Below are 24,740 nucleotides of genomic sequence, written 5' to 3'. Positions count from 1 at the left end.
AAAAGTTGTGTGCTTATATTTTAGAAATATATATCCCATCTTGTACAATCATATATTATGAAACTCAGCAAGACTTGGCTTCAGCCTTCAGGGTACACACATACATATTTTTTTAAAAAAACATAATGTCCAATATTAGCACTCATTTTAAGCACCCCAAGCCTCTGTTTTTGCTGCTGGAAAGTCTCATCTACTCTAATCTCTTTACCACAAGAAGTTGCGAAGAAAAAGAATTAAACCCATAATTTATTAATCAAGGACACAAAAATTTGAACCATTTATTTCATAACCAGAAACCTGTTTCACATGAGTATATTTATTTGAAATACTTTTCACACCACATCCCTTCATGTTTACAGTTGAGATACAGGAAAATAGCTTTCTGTCAGAAACATCCCTCTGCATTTAGTGATTATGCAAGTACTTCTGATATATTGCAGTTGTGAATGATTTGCCAGATTGCATTCCAGTCGGCCTAATTGCTACGGAAGTCATGGTTTTTCTCACTCCAGTTTTTCTTTGCAATTATTTTACTGCTGGGCCTTCTAAAGCCCTCCCTTTGAAAAGTACAAAAATGACTTAAACACACATCCTGCAGTTCTGTAGTAGCATATGTTTTATGGAAACAAAAAGCTTGTGTGTTCATGGAATCATCTTAGTCTGCCCCTTCTAACTAGATGGAGGTGCAAACACTCTTTCTAGCAAGAAAACAATATAATTACCAGTTCTTTATTTTACAATTGATATCAGTGAGTCACAGCTCTCTCATGTGGCTGCCTTGTCTATGCCAGGCTTTGTTGCAAAATATGTCTTGAAAAATATAGGCAGAAAGCAAAACAGAATCTTTTTCCTACAATGCAGTGTGACTAGTGCCACTTTCAGTGGCATTGTTTAGAATAGGGATAAGGGATTTATAGCCCTTCAGATTATGTTGTATCACAGACCTCATTGTTCTTAACAGTTAACCATTCTGAAGGGAGTTGGAATCCAACACCTGCATCTGAAGAAGTAGTTTTATATCCACAAGAGCTCATGTGCAAATAAAAACTAGATAGTATTAAAGATGCTGCTATGTTTCTTTTTTCACTCTCCATTCCTCCTTTTTATGGAGGTTGACCAGTTCTTCATCCTATTTAGAGAGTAACCCTTTGTGAATGGCTGAACAGTTCCCAAGGCCTCATAATATTACTATACAGTTCACAATTCTATATTTTTCCAAAGGTGTAACTTTATACACCTGTAGAGATGTACCTTTCTAATAAAGAGAACTCCACATGAAAAGGTGAGAACATACATACCAGCTGATTTAGGCAACCATCACTTTAGGCCACTAGAAAATTCCATTTTCAGTTAATTCCATTTAGGAATTAACCATATTTTTGAACTCTCGAGCTCCAGAGTTTCATTTCCTTGTTTGACTGGATCGCATAAGCTTGCTTTACATTCAAGAGTCACGGGAAAGTGTGATTATAAACCAGGAGAACTAGCCTGAGTAGAGGCAAAAAAGAGATGAGGAGGCAGTAGGTTAATATGTATCTGGTTCCTGGGTTATAAATTATATTTACAGGACCTGAAATGTTTTGTCTCAACCAGGACATTCTGAAGGCAGAATGTAATTTTTCCCTTAAAGAATTTGAGATAGGATTTGTATGTGGTTATTGGTCCTTAGGGACACCCAGCTCTCAGTTTAGAAATCAATGTTCCAAATAATTGTATTATTTCTATGTGACAAATAGTATTAAATCAGGAATGAGGAATGAGGCTGTGGGGGACTTGTTTTTACTGGGCCAAGTTTTGTGTGTTTTTCATGTGTATTTTACCTTGAATTCATAGCCAGTGAGGCTACACATTCCTTTAAATGGAATATGTCATTAAATATTTATAAGATTAGTGTATCTCTATTTTTGTTAATGCTAGTTCACAGGCAGTTTGCCATTACACTTTGGTCCCTGAGTTTCCCCAGGAGCTGCAGTTGCAGGAACAACGGCTCATTCAAATTAGGATCTCTGCAGATACAGCTGATGCTTCTCAGTGACCATTGCCATGGTCATAGCAGCATGATAAATAACTTCCATGACCAGGGGAATCACCCCCCCTGCACTAGTCACTGCAGCCAAGATAAAATGAGACTTTATAATCCCTTTTTGCAGTGTACTTTGGAGACACTCTTTTGAAGTCCCATCATGTAGTGGTGTGTATGTGTGTTTCCTTTTCAGTTGGGTGTGTGGTTTTCCCTGGGCTGTGCCTACTTATCTTTGGAAAATTATGAAGGGACTGCTAGAGCATTCCAGCGCTGTGTGATATTGGAACCCGATGTAAGTACAGTGCGTATGAGGTAACCCTCTGTTGTCTGTTGACAAAACATTATTATTTATTATCGTTTTGTCTCTCTTATAGAACAAATGAAATTTGGTAATTCAAAAGGTTTGGTTAATCAAAGCAGTAACAACCATTCTCATATCTTTGAGAGGGTGCAGCAGTTGCGTCATGTCTTAGGGTTCTGTAGGGTTCTTTTCTTCAATGCTTTCTTTTATCCTACTGCTCCCTGAAGTGTGTGTGTGTATTATTATTATTATTATTATTATTATTATTATTATTATTATTACAAAATACAGTCATTCCCAAAATATAGTCATATCTTTGGGAAGGTGCAGCAGTTTCAACATGTCATAGGATTCAATAGAGTTCTATTCTTCATTTCTTTCTCTTATCCTACTGCTCCCTGAAGTGTGTGTGTACTACATGATACAGTCATTCCTCAAAAGAGGAGGTCTGCAGATGTATTCGTATCTCCATTTATTACACCCATGTATTGTACAAACTTATTTATAATTTCATAAATCTTGGGTGCCACCTAGATACTTTGGTTCTAAATGATAGATTCTATTAAAATAACCTTGCTAATTTCCTAATGATGTAAATTTACTTGCCTTTCTAAGTAGAGAATTCAAAATTGAACCATTGTCCCACAGAATAATACCATCCTTTTGAAGGAGATTGCCAGTGAGTACTTCAGATTCCCAAAATGTTATGTTAACAGTTGTTGTTTAGTGTCCTGTCAGCATACTGCTACTTGATTTGCTGTAACTCTTGCCTTTGCACTGGTTTCATACCAGTACCAAAAAAAACAAAACCACAATGTGGCATATTCAAATAGGTATGATCTGGCCAAAGTTAAGGTCATTTAGTAGCATGTTCATGAGACATTCCAATTCTGACCAGCAGGATCTACAAATGTCGACCTATGAAGTATTCCTGTTGATTGGTTCTGTAACTACAACAGCTGACTTTTTACAAACTTCAAAACCATTGAGATACAAGTCACTGTTTGAGGATGAAAATGTAAAAAAAAATATCTCTCTACTACCATTAAGTTAACCCTCCTTTTTGTGTTTGTTTTGACTGCAGAATGCTGAGGCCTGGAACAATCTATCAACTGCATATATCAGATTAAAACAGAAGTAAGTACATCAAAGGGATTAGTGACCGCTGTTTCCAGAATAAATAGTGCTGATTTCCCCTCTCTTCATCATTCCCCCAATAGCCTGCAACTCCTAGACATGCTGCCTTCATGATTCACTTTATAATCACCTCTAGTTCAAGCCTTCCTATTCAATTTAATTATAAGTATCCTTAGCGATACTATCAGTACAGTATATAGTTTTTGGAACAGAAGAGCAACGGGGGTGCTCTTCTTTTTATCCTTAACAGAAGTTATTTTTGCAGGACAGTGGGGCAAAACTTTCCTCTGCAGCAGCATCAACTCTATGGAGTGGTGTCTCTTAGTGGGATGCATACCACCCACATCCAACTGTTCCAGGAACTTTTTCTGTATTGTTCTTAATGAAAGCACTGTTAATCTTATAATTTTTAGCAATCTGTTTTATTTATGTTCTATATCGATGTTTTTGAAATTTGAAGTTCTGTTCTGAGCTAATTCTGTTGATGAGCAAATAATTATTTATTAAAAATATTTTTAATCATTTTCTGCCCACTGATGCTCTGAAGAATGATATATAATGTGTTTATATGTATCTTTGTTTGTTTATATGTATGTATAATTTTAAAGCATGTTAAAACATTTTAAAATCAGTTATTAAAAACCAAAATCCCCAGTGGAATAATACAGTTGTAACTGCCAAGAGAAAGTCCATCAAGGATGGAGTCTATCTGCCCTCCCTTGGCACAGGCAACAGTGAAGATGCTGGTACAGAGAAAGCTCTGACTTATATTCTCAACCAGCCTAGGTGTTCAGAATGGTGGGGGATGGAGCAGGGCCTCTGTTGAATACCTCAGAATTACAGAAAGGCTCACATGGGAGAATGCAATATTTCTGATGTCCCAAAGATACCCTATATTATGTTGTTCATATTAGAAAGGAAGTTCAAATCTAAATTTGAATGCATTCCCTTTTAAACAGGCCACATGACTATATGATTCATTAAATACTTCAGCTGTTGAAGTGGAAATTCAGTATTTGGTTCATGGGAACAGATGAGTATCAACCTGTATATTAAACCATTTACTCTCTTCCTCCTAAAAGGCGCCATTAATAAAACTTATATAGGGGGATGATATCTTAGTTCTGTATGTTTGTTCAGTTTATGTAACAATGTGTGGGATGGATGCTTTCTTCATAAACCAGTTCTTTGAGAGGTCTGGTACCATAAGTAAGTTATCAAGATAATTTTTGCTTGCTTGGACGATGTCCCATTAGTCTGCTGCCAAAAAATGCAACAATAAAAAACAAGAGAGAAAAATGATTTTTTTAAAAAAAAAACAATTGTTTGATTTTTTTCCTTACATCACTATTGAAAGATTTATCTGCTTTCTGGAAAGAAACTGAAAATAAAGAGTTCACAAAGCTGTTGACACAGGAAACTAATTGTTAACAAAGTGCATTCAACCAAAAGCCATAAATAATTCCAAGAGACTCTTAGACATATTTATGAAACATGCAGCTTGAAAGATGCAGTTGCTACAGAGACTGCAGTGCTTGGACAATAATTGCAAAGAGAGACTAGCTTGCTTGTTCAAGTATCATTTTCAACAACTCACATTATCTATATAGAAGCTCTTCAGTTACATACCTCTCTGGGTATGAGCATTGAAATCCTCGAATTGACACCTTCAGCTCTCTGAACTGGTGCCTTGATCTGCCCAGTCCAGCCGTAGTGCTACTGTAATATGTTCTCATGGTATGTCAAGTGTCTTATCAGACATGTGATGTCTGGCCCAGGTACTAAGCCTCTTTGGGTCCCATGTCAGGAGAAAGATGGGAAATAAAATAAAATAAAACAAATAAAATATAAACAATACTAGCATAAATTATGCATAAAGTATTCTGGACTGTTGTGTTTCTGTCTTTGCTCCATCTGTCTTTGTTGCCATATTAGTTTTGACCATCCCTCATTGACCATTTGACCCAAAGGTCTGTTGGTTTCAGCTTTGGTTTGTAGATCATCCTGTCCTGAGCATTCATCTCTGTCAGTTTTGTGAATATTGAAAAGTAGTTAATGGTTGTGTTTTGGTTTTACAGAATGTTTTGTTAATAGGCTTGCAACCACTCACATATAGGAGATGCTAATCCTATATGTGAGAACACAGAAATCACAAGAAGGACAAGTTGCTACTCTGTAAATGTGGTTCTTTGATTCATTTAGTTATAGGGCACACACCCTTTCTCTGCTGCAGGCCTACCTTTTCGCTTGGATATGTTGGAGTGTCTGAATGACAGTGTATAGAGAGCTCTTTCTGGCACAGGGGCAAGGGCTGCTGGCTCTTCTTCTTCTGTTGAGCTACATCCGTATTTGAAATGTTGTTCTGATACACAAATCTCATGTGTATGCAAAAATGCCACTCAAAGAACCATTGTTCCAGGCCAGCAATCTGTTTTCCCTCATTTATTTTATTTATTTCAAGTATTTATTTATCTTCTCTCAGCTTGCCAAGCAATTTATGGCAGATGAAATGTATTATTTAAAACATAAACTATAAACAAATAAATTGAATAAGAACATCATTTAAAAGCAGGCTAAAAACATTTTAGAAAATAATTTGAATTACAGATGAATAAAACAACCACTCTTTGTTTAAAAAACCAAAGGCCATACAAAATAATGAGACTTAGCTGTCCACTAGAAGTTCAAGAAGGTTGGAACTAGCCTGACTTGGGAGACAGTTTCCAAAACTGAGGAGTTCCACAGCTTTCTTTCACTTCAAAGAAGTGTCACATGTACTGACAAAGAAAGATTGATCGATTGATGGATGGACTGACTGATTCATGGATTGATTTGTTTCTATCCCACCCTATATCTGAGGTTCTGAGGGCAACATACAATAAAATCAGTTTAGGATAATAAATAGCAATAACAAAAATTCCGAAGCAACTAAATCATGTATCACTTAAAACCAAACAATTTAAAACCATTTAAAATAATGCCAATGATAGCACATGTATGAATTGGATGAAATCAATCAGGCCTCAAAGGCACATCATCATCATCATCATCATCATCATCATCATCATTTATGATTTGACAGCAGACCAGAGGAGTATTGGCAGCCAGTGCAGTTCCTTCAAAACCAGTTTTTCTGTAAGGTGTTCCAATCAGGAGCCTTGCTTCAGTTTCTGAGTCATCTTCAAGGGCGGCCTCATGTAGAATACATTGCAGGAGTCTAATTGGGAAGTTATCAGTTCCTGAACTACTGTGGCTTGGTTATCCATGTCCAAGAGAGGCTGTGGCTGTCAGATCAGTCAAAGCTGCTCCTGAATACTGTGGAGCACTTTCAACATAATGCAGTGTGCTGTATGTGAATGATGCCATTGTGTGGATCTTTTACAGTATATTTATTCAGCACCCTTTCTCTCAACTTGATGTCAGGAGGAGGGAATTTTATTCACATACTGCATTCAATATGGGATTGCACTCCAGGGCAGCATCTCACATTTCTGTGATTATGTGTGGAATTGAATTCTGTCAATACGGAAGAAATGAACAGAGGTCCATGGCAGCCTTTTCCTGATATCTTTTGCCTTCCAGACACCAACAGCACCATTTTGAGAATTGTTGTCTCATCAGATCTGGAGGTCATTAGGCGGGATAAGGCTGTCTTGTGGTTTGAAATACCCTGGCGTTAAACAGAAGGGAGTCATCAATCTCTTGCCAAATGAGATAAGAGTATGAAATATTAAGATTGTGTCTTGTATTTTCTAAAGTGGTATTGTTATCGTAAACAAACTCATGGGAAACTCTATTGGGAAAACAGAATGCTTCTATGTTTTACTTTATTTCCTTCCCTCTTGCCTACCACAGAATCAAAGCATTCCGGACCCTTCAGGAAGCTCTCAAATGTAATTATGAGCACTGGCAGATTTGGGAAAATTACATTCTTACCAGTACAGATGTTGGAGAATTTTCAGAAGCAATTAAAGCTTATCACAGGCTTATGGATTTGCGAGAAAAATATAAAGATGTCCAGGTGAGTTGTTTCTCTCTTTTTCTCTTTATCTCCTTCCTTTTTCTAATCCAAGTGTCCATCTATTAAAATGTTAATAAAAACAAGTCTATTTAAGCCATATCTCCCATTTTACAAAGAGATTATAAGATACCTCTAGTTACACTGTAAAAAATGTCAAGTAATTTTTAAAAGTAATTTTTAAAAAAAACCTAGTTATAATTGGACATATAGTCCATCTTTTACTGAAAAGAGCCAAGTTTTTGTTTTCCCTTCTACTCTTGAGTACAATACAGTGAAACCTCGCCATACGCGGGGATCCGTTCCGGATCCCGCCGCGTATGGCGATTTCCGCCTATGCTCGAGCCCCATTGTAAACAATGGGGCTTGTGCACGGCGGTGCAGAGGTGTGCGGGGCGCAACGGGCGCGAGTGCGGCGCAACAGGCATGCGCGCCCATTCAACTGAATGGGACGCGCCGCCCCTTCCGCCCCACGTGCGCCCAGCGGCTTGAGTGCATACACTCAAAGCCGCTTAAAAAAAGGACACGTATGCGGAGGCCCCACTGTACTTCTCATGTCCACTTGGTAAAATGTGAGAGCTGGAAAAAAAATTCCATCCTTGCTCATACTATTGTTGAAGGAAATAGCTTTTACCTCATCCACAATGATATATCAGGCCTAGTGGAACATCCGTGATAGACTAGATTTTGGAGCAGGGAACAAAATTGTGTTGGAACCTGATGCTTCCCATGATTTACCAGCTGGTGTTTTATGTGTTAGAATAATGATCTAATCAACATTAGCCTAGGCAGATGTTCTGCACTTAGAAAAATTATCTGTCTTGAGTGCAAAATTTAAATATCCATCCTTGTTTTCCTTCTTTATCTTCATTTAAAAATAGTGCAAAGTCAGTTCAGGGAGAAACCTAAATCTGGTTTGCGGTTTCCAGAAGCTGGCAGGCTTGTAGATGACCTAAACCAGTTTGGATTGCTGATTTTCTTCTTTCCTCTGCTTCTGTTCCTCTACCTCAGACTCCTTGCTGATAGTTTTTTAAATACAGTACTGTTTTATAAAGTGTCACATATATATTGGACATAGTATTTTAGGCTGTACTTAATTGTTTTAAGCAGCATGTTCCTCTTTATTGCATTATTGTATACCTAGCGAATGCCGTTGGGTATGTAAAGGTCTGCATATTTGCACAAGTGTTCTTGCATATAAGAAAGGTGCAGTAAACTCTCCTTGTGGCCCATGTCAAATATGTGTTCAGAATGCATAGAACAAAGCAAAACTTAGGCTTTTTCTCAGTTTTGTGATTTTATTTGATGCATTTCATTCTGTCTATCATCTTGAGGATTTATACTGTGTATGGAAAGTCACAATTCAAATTCATTATCTTTGACCAAGAGGAAAAGAATGTTGTTAATTGCTATCAAGCTGATTTTGACTTATGGTGACCTTGTGGATGAGAAACCTCCGAGGCACCCTGTTATCAACAGTCCTGTTCAGAAACTCAGGTCTGTGCTTTCTTGATGGAGTCTTTCCTTCTGTAATGAAGTCTTCTTCTTTTCCAACTGCCTTCCATATTACCAAGCATTAGTGCCTTTTCTGTTGAATCCTGTCTTCTCTTGTTATGTCCAAAGTACAACAGTCTCAGATTAGTCATCTTGGCTTCTAGGAAAAGTTCAGGCTTGATTTGTTCTTGGTCCCATTTATTTTTCTTTTTGGCAGACCATAGTATCTGTAGAACTCCTCAAACACCACATTTCAAATGAGTTGATTCTCTTCCTATCAGCTTTCTGACAAAAATGCCCAGGAGCTAATTTAAATACATCAAGTTGCCCTACATCTCATTGAACTATAGGCTGCTGAAAAAGGCAAGTTGTCATTGATTCATTGTTAATATCCTGAGAATTGCAAAAGCTTCAAATTTATGTTATTTATTTATTTCCAAGATTTATATCCTGCCTTTCTCCTGCAGTGGGATTCAAGGCTGGTTACAATATATTAAAAAAAAAATACAAGGTTAAAGCATTGAATACAAAAGTTAAACATGTTCTGTTAGGTTTGAACCATTCTCTTTCACTATCATTTCTGGCAGGCTTTTCTAGCTGGGAGCTGTGTTGGACTATAACTCTCAGAATCCTCATCCAATGAGGATTCTGTTTGGGGATATTGGTGTTCATAGTCTAGTATATGTTCAAGGAATTAGGTTGAGAAAGGCTGCTCTGGTTTTCATTTTCAGAACAGCTGTGAATGAATGTCTCTGTTCAATGTAGGATTTAATGGAACTCAGACTGGAACAGAGGAAACACTAAACTGTAATTTTTCCCTATAATATGTCTGGAAGGTTTTGTAATGGAAAAGCAAAAGATTTTTTTCCTTTCAAATATCAGAAGGGGTATTTCAGAAGAGGAAGCAGAATTAATAGGTTCAGGAGACACCTGTGCTTGCTAATGACCATTTCCTTGTTTTTGAGTCTTAACGTGAGGAATCTGTTTACATCATGATAGAGTGGTGGCATACCATGGGAAAACCAATCTCTAAATTTCCCCTTCATAAATTCTGTCACCTTTGCTGAGCATCAAGGCAGCTTGGTGGCATTTATCAATAAGTTGCATTTTGAAAAGAAGCTTTTGAGCTGTACAGTGGTAACTACTAACAGCTCAGATCCTGGAAAGTATATTTTTGCTTTAGGTAAAATCAGTACGAGGTACAAAAACAGAAAAGTTCTACTGACAGGATGGTTGCTGACAACCAGCTGGAAAATTTTAGTGGAGAGTAGATCTAGTAGTATACTGTTTGTAGTGAACATCTAACCTTGAGGATACATTCTGAAAAAGTAAAAGACTATTCATATGAATTTACACAACTCCTGCTTTCTTTTATTGCAGTTAATGATAGTTTATTTGAAATAACATAACATAACCTAAACTCACCTTGTCATCTAATAATGATAAATCCAGCAGCAAAGAAACAAGGCACCTATTTCTCAGTGCTAGGGTTTATCACCAGTAGGCTATAAATTCATTTAGATCAGATTATTTTTATACATATATTTAAATGTATTTATATTACATTCTTCCAGGAAATCTACTTATCAGCTACATTCAAAGAAAACTATTTGCTGTTGTCCTTAAACACACAGTGTCTCTTAGGGTATGGGTATGTTAGGTGTTTTATGAAATAAATATTTTAACTCATGCACATTCAATCCATGTGCTGTAGGCATGTAGTAGAATTTGCTGAGCCTTATGATTATTTTCTGATTATACTAAAAAAATATTCTTCTTTCTAAGGTGCTTAAGATTCTGGTAAAGGCAGTGATGGATGGATTGGCTGATCGTAATGGAGAAACAGCAAGTGGGTTAAAGGGAAAACTGCAAGCACTATTTGGCAGAGTGACGTCCAGAATGACAGGTGATGGAGAAATTTGGAGGCTATATGCAAGACTTTATGACAACGGACAAAGTGATAGCCAAGATGATATAGAAAAGGTAATGATGGGATGTTTTTTGAATCAGCAACTATATATTCTGATCTGGCTGTCACCTATATACTTGAAGTTTAGTACTGAATTTGTAATGCTTTGTGAAAACTTGATTTCTCCTGTGCATGAAAAAAATTTTTTTGCATGATTAAAGTTAACCCAGTTTCATTTTCAGTGTCTGTTTTGGTCTTTAGTAAACTGTTTTAATAGGTATCAATGGAAAGTGTGGGGGGGGGCACAAAAGACAGTGGGAAGGAGGAAAAGTGCAGGCTGCCTGATTGTATTGTTCCTGCAAATGAAAAATACTGAGATCCAGGTAAAGGCAAAATGTAGTTTCTTATTGTGAGGCCATTCTTAAGGAATTGCTTAAGGCAGCAGGTATTCATTGAAGAGTGCAATTCATAGAAGATAAGAACTGTTTAATAAAATCCTAGGTGCATAAAACTTCCTGAATTGCATTCTGTATTTTTAATGTGCACAGTAGAAATTCTGTACTGAGGTGCTGTCCTAAAGCTTTCTTTTATAAATTGATTGTGCATTTCAGTTTTTCTCTGGAACTCCAGAGGCTAAAGCATTCTCTTAATACAGCAGCTGTGTTGAATGTGAAAGAGTGTTTTCAGTCCTCAGACTATTACAGTCCAGTGCAACATAACTGGGGATCACAATATTAAAATGTTCCACAAGGTCAATCTATTTCTTGAGCAGAGATATTGCACTACAAATTCATTGTTAATTGGTAGGAGGTATTCACCTCCATGTGCATGCAGAGGCTGGTTTCAAACAGATAGCTGGATTATGAAGGAGAGAGCTAGGGAAGAATTGTCAGGCACAAAGGAAATGGGTGAAATAAGGAGAAGGTGGTAGTGAGTATAAGAGAGAGAGAGAGAGAGAGAGAGAGAGAAGCTTGGCAGTATGCAAGACATGAAAAGGGAACATATGTGAAATTAGAAAAAAATAGATAGGCATGGGAGAAATGTCAGAGAGAAGCAAAGGAATTTGTGAATTTCTTACTATGTTGTTCTTTGCTTACATATTCTGCAGAGTGTTAGCGATAGCATATACATTTCTATATCGCTTATGTGTGAACTCAGCACTCTCTAAGCAGTTTACGATCTGTAAGCTAATTAATAATAATAATAAACAAGCTGTGTAGTCATTTTACCAATTTATGAAAGGATGATTCAATCTTGGAGCCCTTGGGATTGGACTCACAACCTTATGGCTGCAGTACTGGCATTTAACCTCTGCACCACCAGGGCATGGTGAATTTACATGATGAACTCAGGCTAACTTTGTGGTGGTGGTGGTTTTGTGCATTTTTGTTCATTTTTAAGGATATTTCTCACCTTAACACAAAATAACACACACACACAAATACAGACAAAAATCTTGTTTTATTTGATATATCTAACCTTTCTACCAGACAAGGAAAGTTGGGAATTTTTATAGTTTAGAGTCCAGCACCTCCAGCCCATTAGTAGAGGCTGTTTTTGCTCCTCACTGCTCAGGTTCTCACAATCTGAGAGATGCAAAATGGCTAGTATGATATTCTCCTTGGATGAGAGGCTTCCCTCTCAAAACCCAGTGGGGAAAGGATAGATAAAAATTATGAATATATTTAATATTTTTAAGTATTCCGTTTTAAATTTTATATGTATCAGTAACTAATACTCTTTTCACATCCTTCCTAGCCAATTCATTCCCTAAATCTGGAACTGTCATCTTGTCACAACTATTGGCCTTATTTTATAGACAGTGATTTTGCATTTAGCAATATTCTTGAAATTCTACCTGTGTTTATTGATCAAACTGACAGACTGCGTTGAACCTGAGAATATAAGGACAAAGTCATTTCAGTGTCCAAAATGACAACTTAATTAGATCAACAAGAAGGACAACAAATATTTGATTTGCAGAAATATATATTAGAAGAATTAATTTGACAGTTATGTAACAACACGACATTCTGTGGGGTTAGAAGATGTTGCAGGCTTCACATCTTCTTTTCGTGCAGCAGAAAGTGAAGTCCTATAGTACGAAGTTAACATTCTGAAAATTTGTTGAGGTTGAAATAGAGCACTTGCTATAACTAGGTAGAAATTCAATGCATTGCCTATTTTGGCTGTACTTTGTGAATAAAATCTATTCTACTTTCCTTATCTGCTTTGCCATCTTTTCCCAACTTTTGTCAACTTTGCTTCCACCTGATTTAAGAACTGAAGACAGATAATCTCAACTGTGCCTTATGCAGTATTAATACTGCAGCACAGTATGTTGATGGTTAGCTCCAATCAGCATGCTGTGCTGCTCTGCAGCAACACAAAGATCTTCTGTCCTTGATCCTGGTGGAAAGATTTTCTCCCATCCAAAGTGACCTTTCACAGAAGTTGCATTGTTTAACAGCATTCTGTCGGATGACCTCTGTATCCTCATTCCCAGAAACTGGAATGTTTGTGAATATTCATTCAGTGATGGCATAACTTTTCTATATCCATGGCAATGTGACTTTTCATCTTTTAATGTTCCTGTAGAGCTGAACATTAAGTTCTGTCTCTAGTTTTAGATGCATCAGCAGAAACACTGCAATATGATTATCTCCAAATTTAATTCCTTTTTGCCATACAAAAAGAAAAAAAGGACTGAACATATAATTACAAAAAACAAGGATATAAATATACATTTTCATTGAGGAACTGAATTAGACATACTACTCCCCCTCCAGCATCTGTAAAAAAAATATAGCATAAATTCAAATTAACGGTTAAGGATTTTAATCATTTAAAATGCTTTATCCCTATTTCTTTCCATCTATGAGATCCTGAAGGCAATTAATAATCAAAGAGTTGGATCTTAACTTTGATGAGCAGAATTCCATTCATGGAATATGGTTTCTTTTATCTTCTTCTTGCTGCAGCTAACACACTACACAGGAAAAGTACTCCTAAAGATTAGGAAGTTCTCTGAAACAACATTGGACAGGGCACAGAAAGACTCTGGTAGGCAGGGAAGAGATCAGAAATTGGAAATATTTTCTTCCATGTATATCACCATACTTTGGGATCAAACACACAGTAAAACAAAACAAAAGAAATTGCTTATAAGTTTGAACAACTGAAAATGTTTATTTCTTGAATACATATCCCCCACAAAGCAGCTAACAACAAAATAGGAGTAAAATCATTCTTATAGTCAGAACATTAGTACATCTTAAATGAGGAGAAATATGAATAAAAATTATATAGAGTGAGGAAGAGTTTAATAATCTAGCAAGTTAAAAGTATTTTATTTTTTATTTGTTTGTTTCATTTTATTTATGTCCCTCCTTTCTCCTGGGACCCAAGAAGGCTCACATCAGATTAAAAAACAAAGTACAAAGATTTCGTGAATAACCCCTCCCCCCAGTTTCAAAGTGACAGGGAGGGGTTAGAGAAGAGCACACATACGCTTGCCTCTCTTCCCTCCTCCAATGCCTCCGAGAGCTTGCCTGAGCTCTCTGAGGCATCAGAAGGAAGGTGGGGGATTCACTCTCCCTTCCTTTGGCTGCTGCCTCCCTGGAAAGCCTTGGGAGAAGCTTCCCCCAAGCCCTTCCAAGTCGACAGGGATTTGGGGGAAGGGAGTCTTCTCTTCCTCCAGACCCTGCTTCCCTGCAAAGTCTTGGGAGAAGCCTCCTCAAGCCTTTCCAAGGTGCCAGGGGCTTGGAAAGGGAGTGCTCCTTTCCTCTGGCCCCTGTCGCCCTGGAAAGCCTCTTTCCTCTCACTGTCTCCGTATAGCTGGCTCAGCTGGGCTAGCTGCAGAGCGGCAAGTAGAGGATGGAGAGGAGGGAGTGTGCATGTGCACATGGCATCCTTGACCTCGTGAATAATCAAAAGTGAGTTCCAAAGCCGTGAATATGAAGGGACGACTGTAAAGCCTATTTGATCCAATTAATATTTGAAAAATATTAATAATGGTTTTATGCCAAAATGAAGTTTGTGTGAGCTTGTCCAGTGTTCCCTAATCTGGTGCGTTTCAGAGATATGTTGACCATAATTCCCATGATCTCCAAACAATATGACAGAATTTTGGCTGATCTGTAGATGTGATACCTTGAAAAAGCAATAAGAACAAAACCTGCATTACACTTCCACTTAAAATATTATAGAAGCTAGGAAATAGAACATGAATTGCAAAATCCAGACCTTTCCAAGGGCTGCACTATAACCTCCTTCTGTGCATGCATAGTTAAGGTATTATAGCATATTCACTTTCTAGAAAAGGAACAACGAATGGAGCAAAACAATGCAGCATGGCACCGCCATGTGCCAGCAGCTCATATGAACCCCGAGACACAACCATAGCTTGCTCTACTTTTAAAAGTAGCCACTGATAAAGTCACCTCTACTGTAAGGCTGAGACTATCTTCTTCTAGCCGCATGGCTTCTAATTAGTTTCATTCCACAATAGATGAATATCCAAGTACCTCATTTTGAGTCAGGTAATGGTTGACTTGATTTGAGTCATATGAACAGTTGACCTGCCCATAGTCATTCTGATTTCCCAATCTGGAACTGCTGAGCTCTGGTTTTCCTGGCCAAAAAAATGTTGATTCATGGTGACTCACAAAGAGGCTTGTAAAGGTTCAAATGGGGAAAGCTCCACATGCCTATTAAGTATTAGAGCATCTGGAGAAAACTTTAAAATGCACTGTATATAACAAAACCTTGGAAGGTCCTTGGAAGTCCTGGAGAAAAATTTAACACTGACACTGCATACCTGGCTGAATAACAAAAAATAGCATTATTCAAAGACATAGTGGTGTTAAAGGCTGTACAAACTGGCAATAAACACCAGCATCGGGGCGGAGTGGGGGCGTGGTGACCACATGCTGCATGCCCCAACACCGTCCCTTGCCAGCATGATGCTGTACACCCCACTGCACAGCAGGAGGTGTAACGGCACTCCCTTGGCACAGCATGTACACGTGCTGCACCAAAGGAGCGCTGAAAAGCTGCAGCACTGGAGGCTATGCCACCCTTTCTGCAGTGCAAAAAAGAGCTGCTTTTTGCAGTTCCTTTTTACACCGCAGAAAGGCCAGACCAGAGCCGTGGTGTGCAGTTGCCATGGCTGCGATCCAGCTAGAAAAGGGGCGCCATCCTGCCACCCCCTTGGTCTGTATCAGTATATGAAGGGAGATTGAGAGAAAGAAGTTTGTAGGCAAGCTTTCATGAACTGAGTCTACAAAAGTTTATTCTACAAACTTCTTTCTCAGTTAGTTTTAATGGTGCTACAATATCCCTTTACAGTATACAGAAATCCTGTATGACAGTTACAAATGTGTGACCTAGTTTTAAGTATTGTTAAGTATTAAGACTGTTAGGTATTCATGGTCTCTATATAGTCCCTAGTTTCTGTTAGTCACAACGGGGATTGCTCATGGGAGGGGTTGGAAATGGCAGCCAGCTGCTTCCCAAGTATCTGGTGAACAGACCCTATCGGTTGCAGTGGCTGTTTCTCAATATGTGGGGTTGCAGTGGGGAATCAAGCTTGAATTGATAAAGACCACACAAGATTCCAGCCCTCATTTTTGAGGCCACATGCACATGTAGTTTAACAGCAGGATGCATTAGGAATGTGGGCTTTGCAGGTGTACAAAAAAGTACAGAAACACAGAGTTGATAAACAGTATTCAACAACATTAAAAAGTCACTACTTCCCAATGGTCAGTTAATTGTAAATGCTTGCCCATCCCAGTATAAATTACATTACAACCTGATAGGGGATAACTTCATTCTTGTAACAGCATAACTGTAATTTTGAAATGTTATTTTTCTAGTTATAGAGATGGGGATTCATTAAATTACAAGAGACAGAATATCACATGATTCAAGTGCTGGCTTGTGCTCTGTCTTGTGTTCTGTTGTGGGTAATGAGACAATGATTAAGTGCACGGGAGAGAGTTTTGTACCATCCACTAGCATGTCACATTCAGACTTTTCAAAAGTGCTTGCTCCTGTGATTGTTGAAAGACAGAGTGAAAAAGAGTTTTGAAACTGCAGCTATAAATGTAGCTAGCTATACTTAGTTATGTTTAAAAGTAACATCCCAACCTCTAATATTAATAATCCCTCACCCAGACCTAAAAAAATGACTTTAGAATGGCTCTGTTTGCAGTTACTATTAGAAGGAGAATTGCTTCTGATTTACATACTCTAATTTTTGTTCTTTTGTTTTTAACTAGAATCTCCTTGGTTAAACATTGTTTGCTAAATGTATAAAAGAAGAGTGAATATTTGTGGGCTCTTAACCCTTAAGGCATGACTCATTTGCATCAAGTCATACTAAATACATACTCTTGCTTAATAGAATAATTAATACCTTGATGGGTTAAATTATGTCCAATATTTCCTTTGAAGATATTGAATTGGCCAGTAGTCCTCCAATCTACTTTCTCCCCACCCTGTTATCATGCCTTAACAATAGTTGAAATTGTTGATGATACACACATTTTAACGAAGCCAGCAGGACTATCTATGTCACAGGAAAGGCATTAGGGTTTGTTGGGATCCTGCCCCCCAAATAGTACAACAGAATACAAAATACAGATTTTGAGTATAGTTCTTAATGCTTTGCAGGATTTTTTGTGGAAATTTGGAAAGGCTACAAGCAAATTTTTCATCTTTCTGGTGCAGCCAAGGTTATCTGATGTATTCTTTAGCTATTAACTTAAAGCTAGTTCAGTGTGGCAGCTTTTCAAAAAGAACATTGTGTGGAAAGAAACATCAGACTCAACATAGCTTTGGTGCTTTCAAACATTATATAATATGGTGATGGAAAAGATTTGTTAGATCATCTTTCTCCCTTTAGAATAGGAGTAAGGAAATGTGGTGCTCTGCAAGTCCCGGCATCAAAGACTATTGCCCATACTGGCTTAAGATGAGGAGAGCTGAGTCCAACATCTGGAGGGGTGCAGTTTACCCAGCCCTGCCTTAAAATATTTTCAGAATTTACTTTCAGAATACCAACCTATAATTTTTAATTCTTTTTTATAACTTCATGACCATCACTACTGTTTCAGTACCCTAAATCAAAGATGGTCAAATACCCAAGGTGTAGGGACCACACAGACATTCTGCCAAACTTACAATGGTAATAACTCCCAAACACTCTTCCCACCCACAAAAAAAGTTTTCCTGAACCTTCCCCAATATTCCCTGTGTTCCAGCAACCAGAGGAATGTGTCAGTGCTGTTTTGGAAGGCATTGTCACAAGAGTGAGACTTATCTTCTGTTTCTAATATTTCTGAGTTTTTTCCCCTCTACTATTAAAACCAGGCATATTCCCACTGACAGAAGCACTTCCTTCAGTGAAAGGACATGAAGAATGATCCCACCCTTTCATTCCTTCAGTGGAATTTCTTCAGTTTTCTTCTTTCTTCTCCTCTGCAGCCATCTGCACTAACTGAAAATCTGCCCCAGAGTGTTTTCCAGCCTCTGGGAGAGATCTTGTGAGAAAGCAGAGGGAAAGAAGAATCACTGCTCCTTGGTTTGTTGCCTCTGTCGGCAGCAGTACATGGTTGGGCCATCACAGAAATACGCAGAATAAGTAGCAACATCATAAAAACTGTCAACCAACTTGCGCTCAGTTTGTATTCAAGTCATTAACAAAACACGATGAATCTATAAGCAGGATTAACAAATGCAACATATCTGAGAGATACATAGGCCCTCTACATACTGACTTAAAGAGCTTGCATGCCAGCTGCCCCCACTCCACCCGTCTGACCAGACGGTGGGCGACATCATGCCACATCTTCAGGGCAGCATTTATACACACTACGCTGAAGAAGTGCAGAACAGCCACTGCAGCTAGGGCACCCTTTCCGTGGTGGAAAAAGGAGCGGAAAGGCCAGATTGGGGCCGCGGCATGTAGTTGTGGTGGCCCCAATCTGGCGAGGAAAGGGCCTCACCACTATAGGCCACTCCAAAGGGGTGGTCTGTTGAGCCCCTAACTTCCTAAAATCCAAAAGTAAAGTTGTTTCACTGGACAAGTATCTATATAACGGTGGAGCTGTAACAGATAATGAGATGGTAGGCACAGCAGAGCCCTTTCTGCACATCTTAATTTGTTGAATGGGAATTTTTTTTGGGGGGGGGGAGATAAAGAGGATACAACTTGGAAACAACTTGAAGGCACACAACACATACAAATAGGGCACACTTGAATTGCTGTCTGAGAGAAAGTTGAAAAAGCACCAAATGCTGCAGAACAAGAAACTAACTGGTGATATTGATTTGAGAAGGTACAGGTATCTTGTGACTTCTGTCTAATTCCTGGCGATAAACAAAACCCCACCTCATAGATAAAATTAAAGTTGAACAAATTTAAGCCTTATTTTGGGGAGAAACAAGCATATTTATCTACTTTGTTTTCATCAATTGTATTGGAACATTGGTGTTTAAGCTTCCTATAAAGAACTTTTAGGAAAATAAAATTTGGATTCAGGAAAGTATAGAGTGCATGGTGTTTGGGGAGGTTATTTGTTTGTTTTGCTTTGCTTTGGTTCACTTTGTTTGCTTTTGTTTAGGCTTTGTGCAATTGCCTTTGATTTTCTCCATTTCTCAATAGCCATGCCTGTTTTTCCTCCCATACAGAGGAACGATACAGAATAAAACTGGCATCTTATTTCTTCTGTAAACAGATGTTTGTCAAAGTTTGCGTTCCTTAAATGCATAATGGCTCAAAATATTACAGTACAAGTGTTTTTCATGCTTTCGTATGCATTTAATCACTGTGACCTAGCAAAATGTGGGTCACATCCATCAGTCTAGACAGATTTTTTAAAAGGTAAAAAGAATTGTCTCTTAAACACGTGTTACTTATATGTCTGTCATAGTTGAGAGGCAGTAACAACGAAAAACATCTGTGCTACAGCTGTTGGGAAGGAAACCATCATAGGACTGAGGAACTAACATTTACCAAAGTACCTTTTCTAGATTCATTTTTTATTACTTCTTTGTAGGCACTTCAATATCTCACCAAGGCACACAAATGTGAAGTCCAATCAGGGGACTGGGACAAAGATATTTCCTCTTTTAAGGAAGTAGCAAAAGGTGCTCTAGAGCTAGCACAAGGTATGTTCTCGATGAAAATTTTAAATAAATCATTGTTGATTCCTTATTTTAGAGTATCGTTTACCAAAAAAATAACCCTGGAGATAACTTAAAAAGTATGGGAAGAGAGGTAGGGCTTGGTAAATGTGGGCTAAATCAAATTTCTGCTTGGCACTAGCTCAGATCATTTGAATCAGTGAGATTTACAGTAAATATTGATTTGACAACTCCCATTGATTGAATGGATTTAGTCTCAATGACAGCTGTGTCATTTTGGCATGTCCTTCTGAAATTTCAAAAGAGGTGTGCTTCTAGTAAGCAGATGTTGTTGGACTTCAAAGTACCAGCAGCCCTAGCCAGCATAGCCATTTATGGGATTTGCAATCCAGTATCATTTGAAGAAACACACTTTTCTCACCTCTTTCTACATGTTCTGATCTTGAGAAACACAACATTCACAAAGATGTTTTGAAGGACTTTTGCTGGTATTAAAAATGGAAATGTTTGAACTCCCACCTCACAATGCCTTACAAGGCCAAGCTGGCATATTGAATGTAGATAAGCTCATCAAGGTTTCCTCTACTGTACTCTGCTTTGCTTCGTGATTCAACGTTGTAAAGTTTTCAATATGTCTATTGTGGTGATTTTCGTGATGTCTAATGGTGGATTACATGCCAATGCCCCACCACGATGGGCGTACCACTGTTTTTAAATAATCAAGATGCCCCCTGGAGTAGTTTGCTGAGACCTGTCTAAAAATCTGGTCTGCACATGTCTCATATGTCTTGTCAAGAAATAGATGACTGAGTTGTTCATCCAAGAAAAAGCTGTGTTGTTAAGGGAACTACTGATGATGAAAATGAATTGCAGTTTGTTAGGGTCTCTTCCAGCTCTATGATTCTATGGTTCTATGGCTCTGCCCCTTCCACCAATTTAGCTGAGTAGAATCTAAGCTTGTGTTGTGAAACATTTTCACATTTCTCTACTGCTGGAAGTCAGTAATACATATTCATTAATGTGATAAAGGATGCTTCTGAAAGCTAGTATGCAATGCTCCTGGAATGGAACTTTCGTAATTTGCCACCTACAGTTTTCAACATTGCCAGAAATCTGGCTTGGGAGGGTTTTACAGCCCTCTGGAGCAAATTTAGAACTCACAAGGAGCTGCAATGGGGAGTGGAGATTCTCCCCTCCCACTTGCGCTAATGAAAGCAAAGGTACTCTGTTAGATCCCAACCAGAATGTCATGATGGCACAACATGATTTAAGTAGTGCCTAATGTTGGGGAACAGAAGAGGGAGGCTGCACACATAATTATGTTTTGGCATGTTATCCTTATGTTTGAAGAGCAGGCTGCGAATAAATCCTTTAAGTATTTAATTCTATCTTTAGAGGGACAAATTGTAACAGAAAAATCCTGCACATGTAAATGAGGTTCGTTCTCAAGTAACTCAGCCCGGTACATACCTCCGGGAAAGGGTGGGTTCTTTTTGCTACAGTGCTGGCATGTCACGAGTGCGCCATTGGCGCAGCAATGTGGATACATCAAAATGGCAGTGGATGGGACATCGCCATGGTGCCGGCACCGATACACCATAGGGTTCGGGAGCGTGTGGTTAATGCGCACCCCCGAACCCTAGTATCGGCACCGCTATGTGCCTTTTGGCCCATCTGTAGTGGGCCTCAGATAGAATTGCAGTCTGAGATAGTGGGGGAAAAGCAAAACAGTCTAATGAAGGCCAAATGCATTTGGTGGCCACAGAATACTGCCATACTGATGGGGGGTGGGATAAGAGGTAGGGATGGGAGTAGAATAGACTGCGGTATGGGTGGAGGTGTGGCTTACTGATGTGAACTTCAACATTTTGTTGCAGGTTGTGTCTGTCTTCTGAACTAATATAGGACCTGGATTTTATGTAGCTATGTTTACATAAAGAGAAAGTATTTGCAGTATTTGGGAGAAAGACAGGATTAAAATAAAATAAAATAAAATGATTAACATAGAATGGTACTGTTCCATTTTAACTAAAAAATTTCATGATGTCAGTAACTCTGCAATCAAAAATATCTGGTCAACACCATGTTTTCCAACAGTTATATAGGTTCTCTTTTTACTGCAATTTAATAAAAGAGAATTTGACAGAAAGCCAGGTAATCATTTACCACCACCACCACCATCATGCTATAACAGGAATGGTCACAAATATTAGTTTCACCTTTTTAAACTTCAACTTTCAGTGGCAATGAAGTGCAGCAAAACCAAGTCTAATTACCAAGAAGCACTGCAGATACTCTCTTCAGCTCGACTCAACTTGCGTGGTTTGGCATCCAAAGCAAAGGTGAGAATGAGATGAGCATCATTAAAGAGATTATGGTGGTCCTTACGTCCTTGCTAATGTTCTTAAGAACTATGACTGTAAGTCTTCTATTCTCTGACCCATAGTGAAATTATAATGTAAAGGAGTGCATGCCTTTTATAACTACTTCTGTTTTTTTTAAATTGTTCATTTGTGAAAACTTCGCAGATTCAGTGACTTTAACTACACTTCACTTCTCTCTCTCAAAGACAAGAGGGGCTGCTGCTGTTAGAACCTGCAAAAGTGGACATGATTTCTGTGACTTAACAAAAACATACAATTTACTGGGCTGTTTCTTTACAGCTGCCAGAGATAAGTGAGAACCTAAAGGCACCAGATCCTGTCCAATCCTGGAAGCTAAGCAGGGTCAGGCCTGCTTAGTACTTGAATGGGAAACTGCCAAGGAATGCCAGGGGCTGCAGGCTATATTTCAGAGGAAGGGACTGGCAAAACCATGTCTGAGTATCCCTTGCCTAAGAAAACTCTATGAAATGCATGGAAATTCATAAGTTGACAGGTGACACATACAGACAATTCAGGCTAAAGCCTATTTCAGTATCTAGGCCCTGAGATACATCTTTGAGGTCATATTCTGAGGCTTGTCTGGTCTTTATGTGACAGTGTTTTTTTTTCTCAACAAGCAATTTTTTTTATGAAATGAAATGAAATTTTATTTATATACCGCCGTTCCTATGATCACGGCGGTTTACAACAAGTAAAATACAATACAATACAATTTACAAGCAGCATAAAAAGCAAGTACTACAATACAACAATAAATCCATCCTATACAATCAAATAATAAAGCAATCTAAAAATACATTAAATAGTATACAGCAACGAGAAGAAGACAGAACATGTCCCAACCGATCCCTAATAAGAAAAAAAGTAATTAAGCCCCTCTCTATCTCCCTCCCTCTAAAGAGTCCCCAACAACAAGACCAGGCAACAGTCCTTGGCACTCCGCCCTGGTGGTATAAGCGGCGGACAGAGTCCCCTGGGCCGCTCTTGCCCAGGTGGAAAAGGGTGACGGCAGCGTCTTCTTCGGGGGGAGCCGGCAGGCCGGCTTTTGTAGGGGCCGCTCCCACCGGCCCCGCCCCCCTGGAGAAACGCCGCGGCGGCGGCGAGCCGAGTCCCTTGGGCCGCTCCTGCCCAGATGGAAAGGGCTGTTAGCTTTTCCTAGTTCTTACACATACACACACACACACACTTGTTCTGTTGTATCCTCTGTTGTTTTCACATTGCTTTTTCAGTGTATTTTATTATACTAGTGCATCGTATAGTCTTTAATTTTTAATTTGTCAGAGTGTTTGGCTTTTGGGCAGTAGGGAAATTCAGTACGTTAATACAAAAACATGCAAACCTAAGCCATGGCATTTTGGACCCCTGGAGACTTAGGTAATTCTAGGTCTCTGCCTGAAATGGCTCCAGAAGACTCTACCCCACCGTTGACACTGAAGTTCTATAATAGTAGATACTGGCTCTGACACTGCTTTGCCCCGACCTGTTCCTCCTCCACACCCTGTTCATAAGGACTTTGCATTCAGACAGTATGTATTTCTTGTACTTCCTTCGGTTTGCAAATGGGAAGAGTGTCCTGCCATGACACAAAGTTCTCTCCTAAATAGACTGACAGTATCACTCACAGAAATGTCATTCATTTGCTGTCCACAGAGTGACACTAGCATGTCATCTTTGGTAAAGATACTATCCAGGATAAGTACTACGAAGCAGTAAGATCAGTGATCTTTTGAAAATAATGACAATAGCAAGGTTCCCCCTGCCCCCGATCAGTATTTAGGGTGGTTTTCTTGTTTAGAATGGTTTCTGCAATAAAGTATTTTTAATTTTTTTGTGCAGCAGCTATTTACAGATCCAGTGAGTGGTGAGGTTTCCAGTGACCTAGCTGAAGAAATGACAGCTATGGAGAACTTGATAATAGAACTGCAAGAACTTAGCAACCAGCTAAGGAATCAGATCTGAGAAAAAGAAGACACGGTTTCCTGGAAGGGAAGGGAAGCCTGGTACAGTTCAGTGGCTACAGTTTGTGCTAATGAGCTTTCAGTAAATCAAAACACCCCAAGGCCCAATTCTAATAAATTCTTTTTTACACAATGCAGCTCTTAAGTGTGATCATCATTGCTAAGATTGTAAAGTGTGTTTAAGGTCATGTCTGTTCATTTTCAATTTGGGTGTTTGTGTGATTTCTGCTGGCCTGGGTTTTGTAAAATATAACTGACTGGTTTTTATTTAGAAGGCTTTTATTTAGGATTAGTTCTGCTCAAGTGCACAAGATAATTGGCTCCTGTCCATAGCTGTGTACTTTACAGATAGGCAAGATTAAG

The 24,740-nt window shown here is 38.6% G+C and overlaps 1 protein-coding gene across 1 annotated transcript in view; it reads left to right on the top strand.

Moving 5' to 3' along the window:
* TTC27 (tetratricopeptide repeat domain 27) overlaps positions 1-24,514 on the top strand; it is a 102,125-nt gene extending 77,611 nt beyond the window's left edge. The window contains 7 exon segments of the mRNA XM_042462876.1: positions 2,217-2,315; positions 3,409-3,461; positions 7,317-7,482; positions 10,759-10,956; positions 19,948-20,059; positions 22,277-22,377; positions 24,256-24,514. Coding sequence (XP_042318810.1) covers positions 2,217-2,315; positions 3,409-3,461; positions 7,317-7,482; positions 10,759-10,956; positions 19,948-20,059; positions 22,277-22,377; positions 24,256-24,378 — 852 coding nt within the window. The 3' untranslated portion in view covers positions 24,379-24,514.
* Positions 24,515-24,740: the final 226 nt, after the last annotated feature.

The sequence above is a fragment of the Sceloporus undulatus genome, chromosome 1, assembly GCF_019175285.1.
Source record: "Sceloporus undulatus isolate JIND9_A2432 ecotype Alabama chromosome 1, SceUnd_v1.1, whole genome shotgun sequence".
In the NCBI taxonomy this organism is placed as follows: domain Eukaryota; kingdom Metazoa; phylum Chordata; class Lepidosauria; order Squamata; family Phrynosomatidae; genus Sceloporus; species Sceloporus undulatus.
This window is presented reverse-complemented; position numbering and strand designations above follow the sequence as displayed.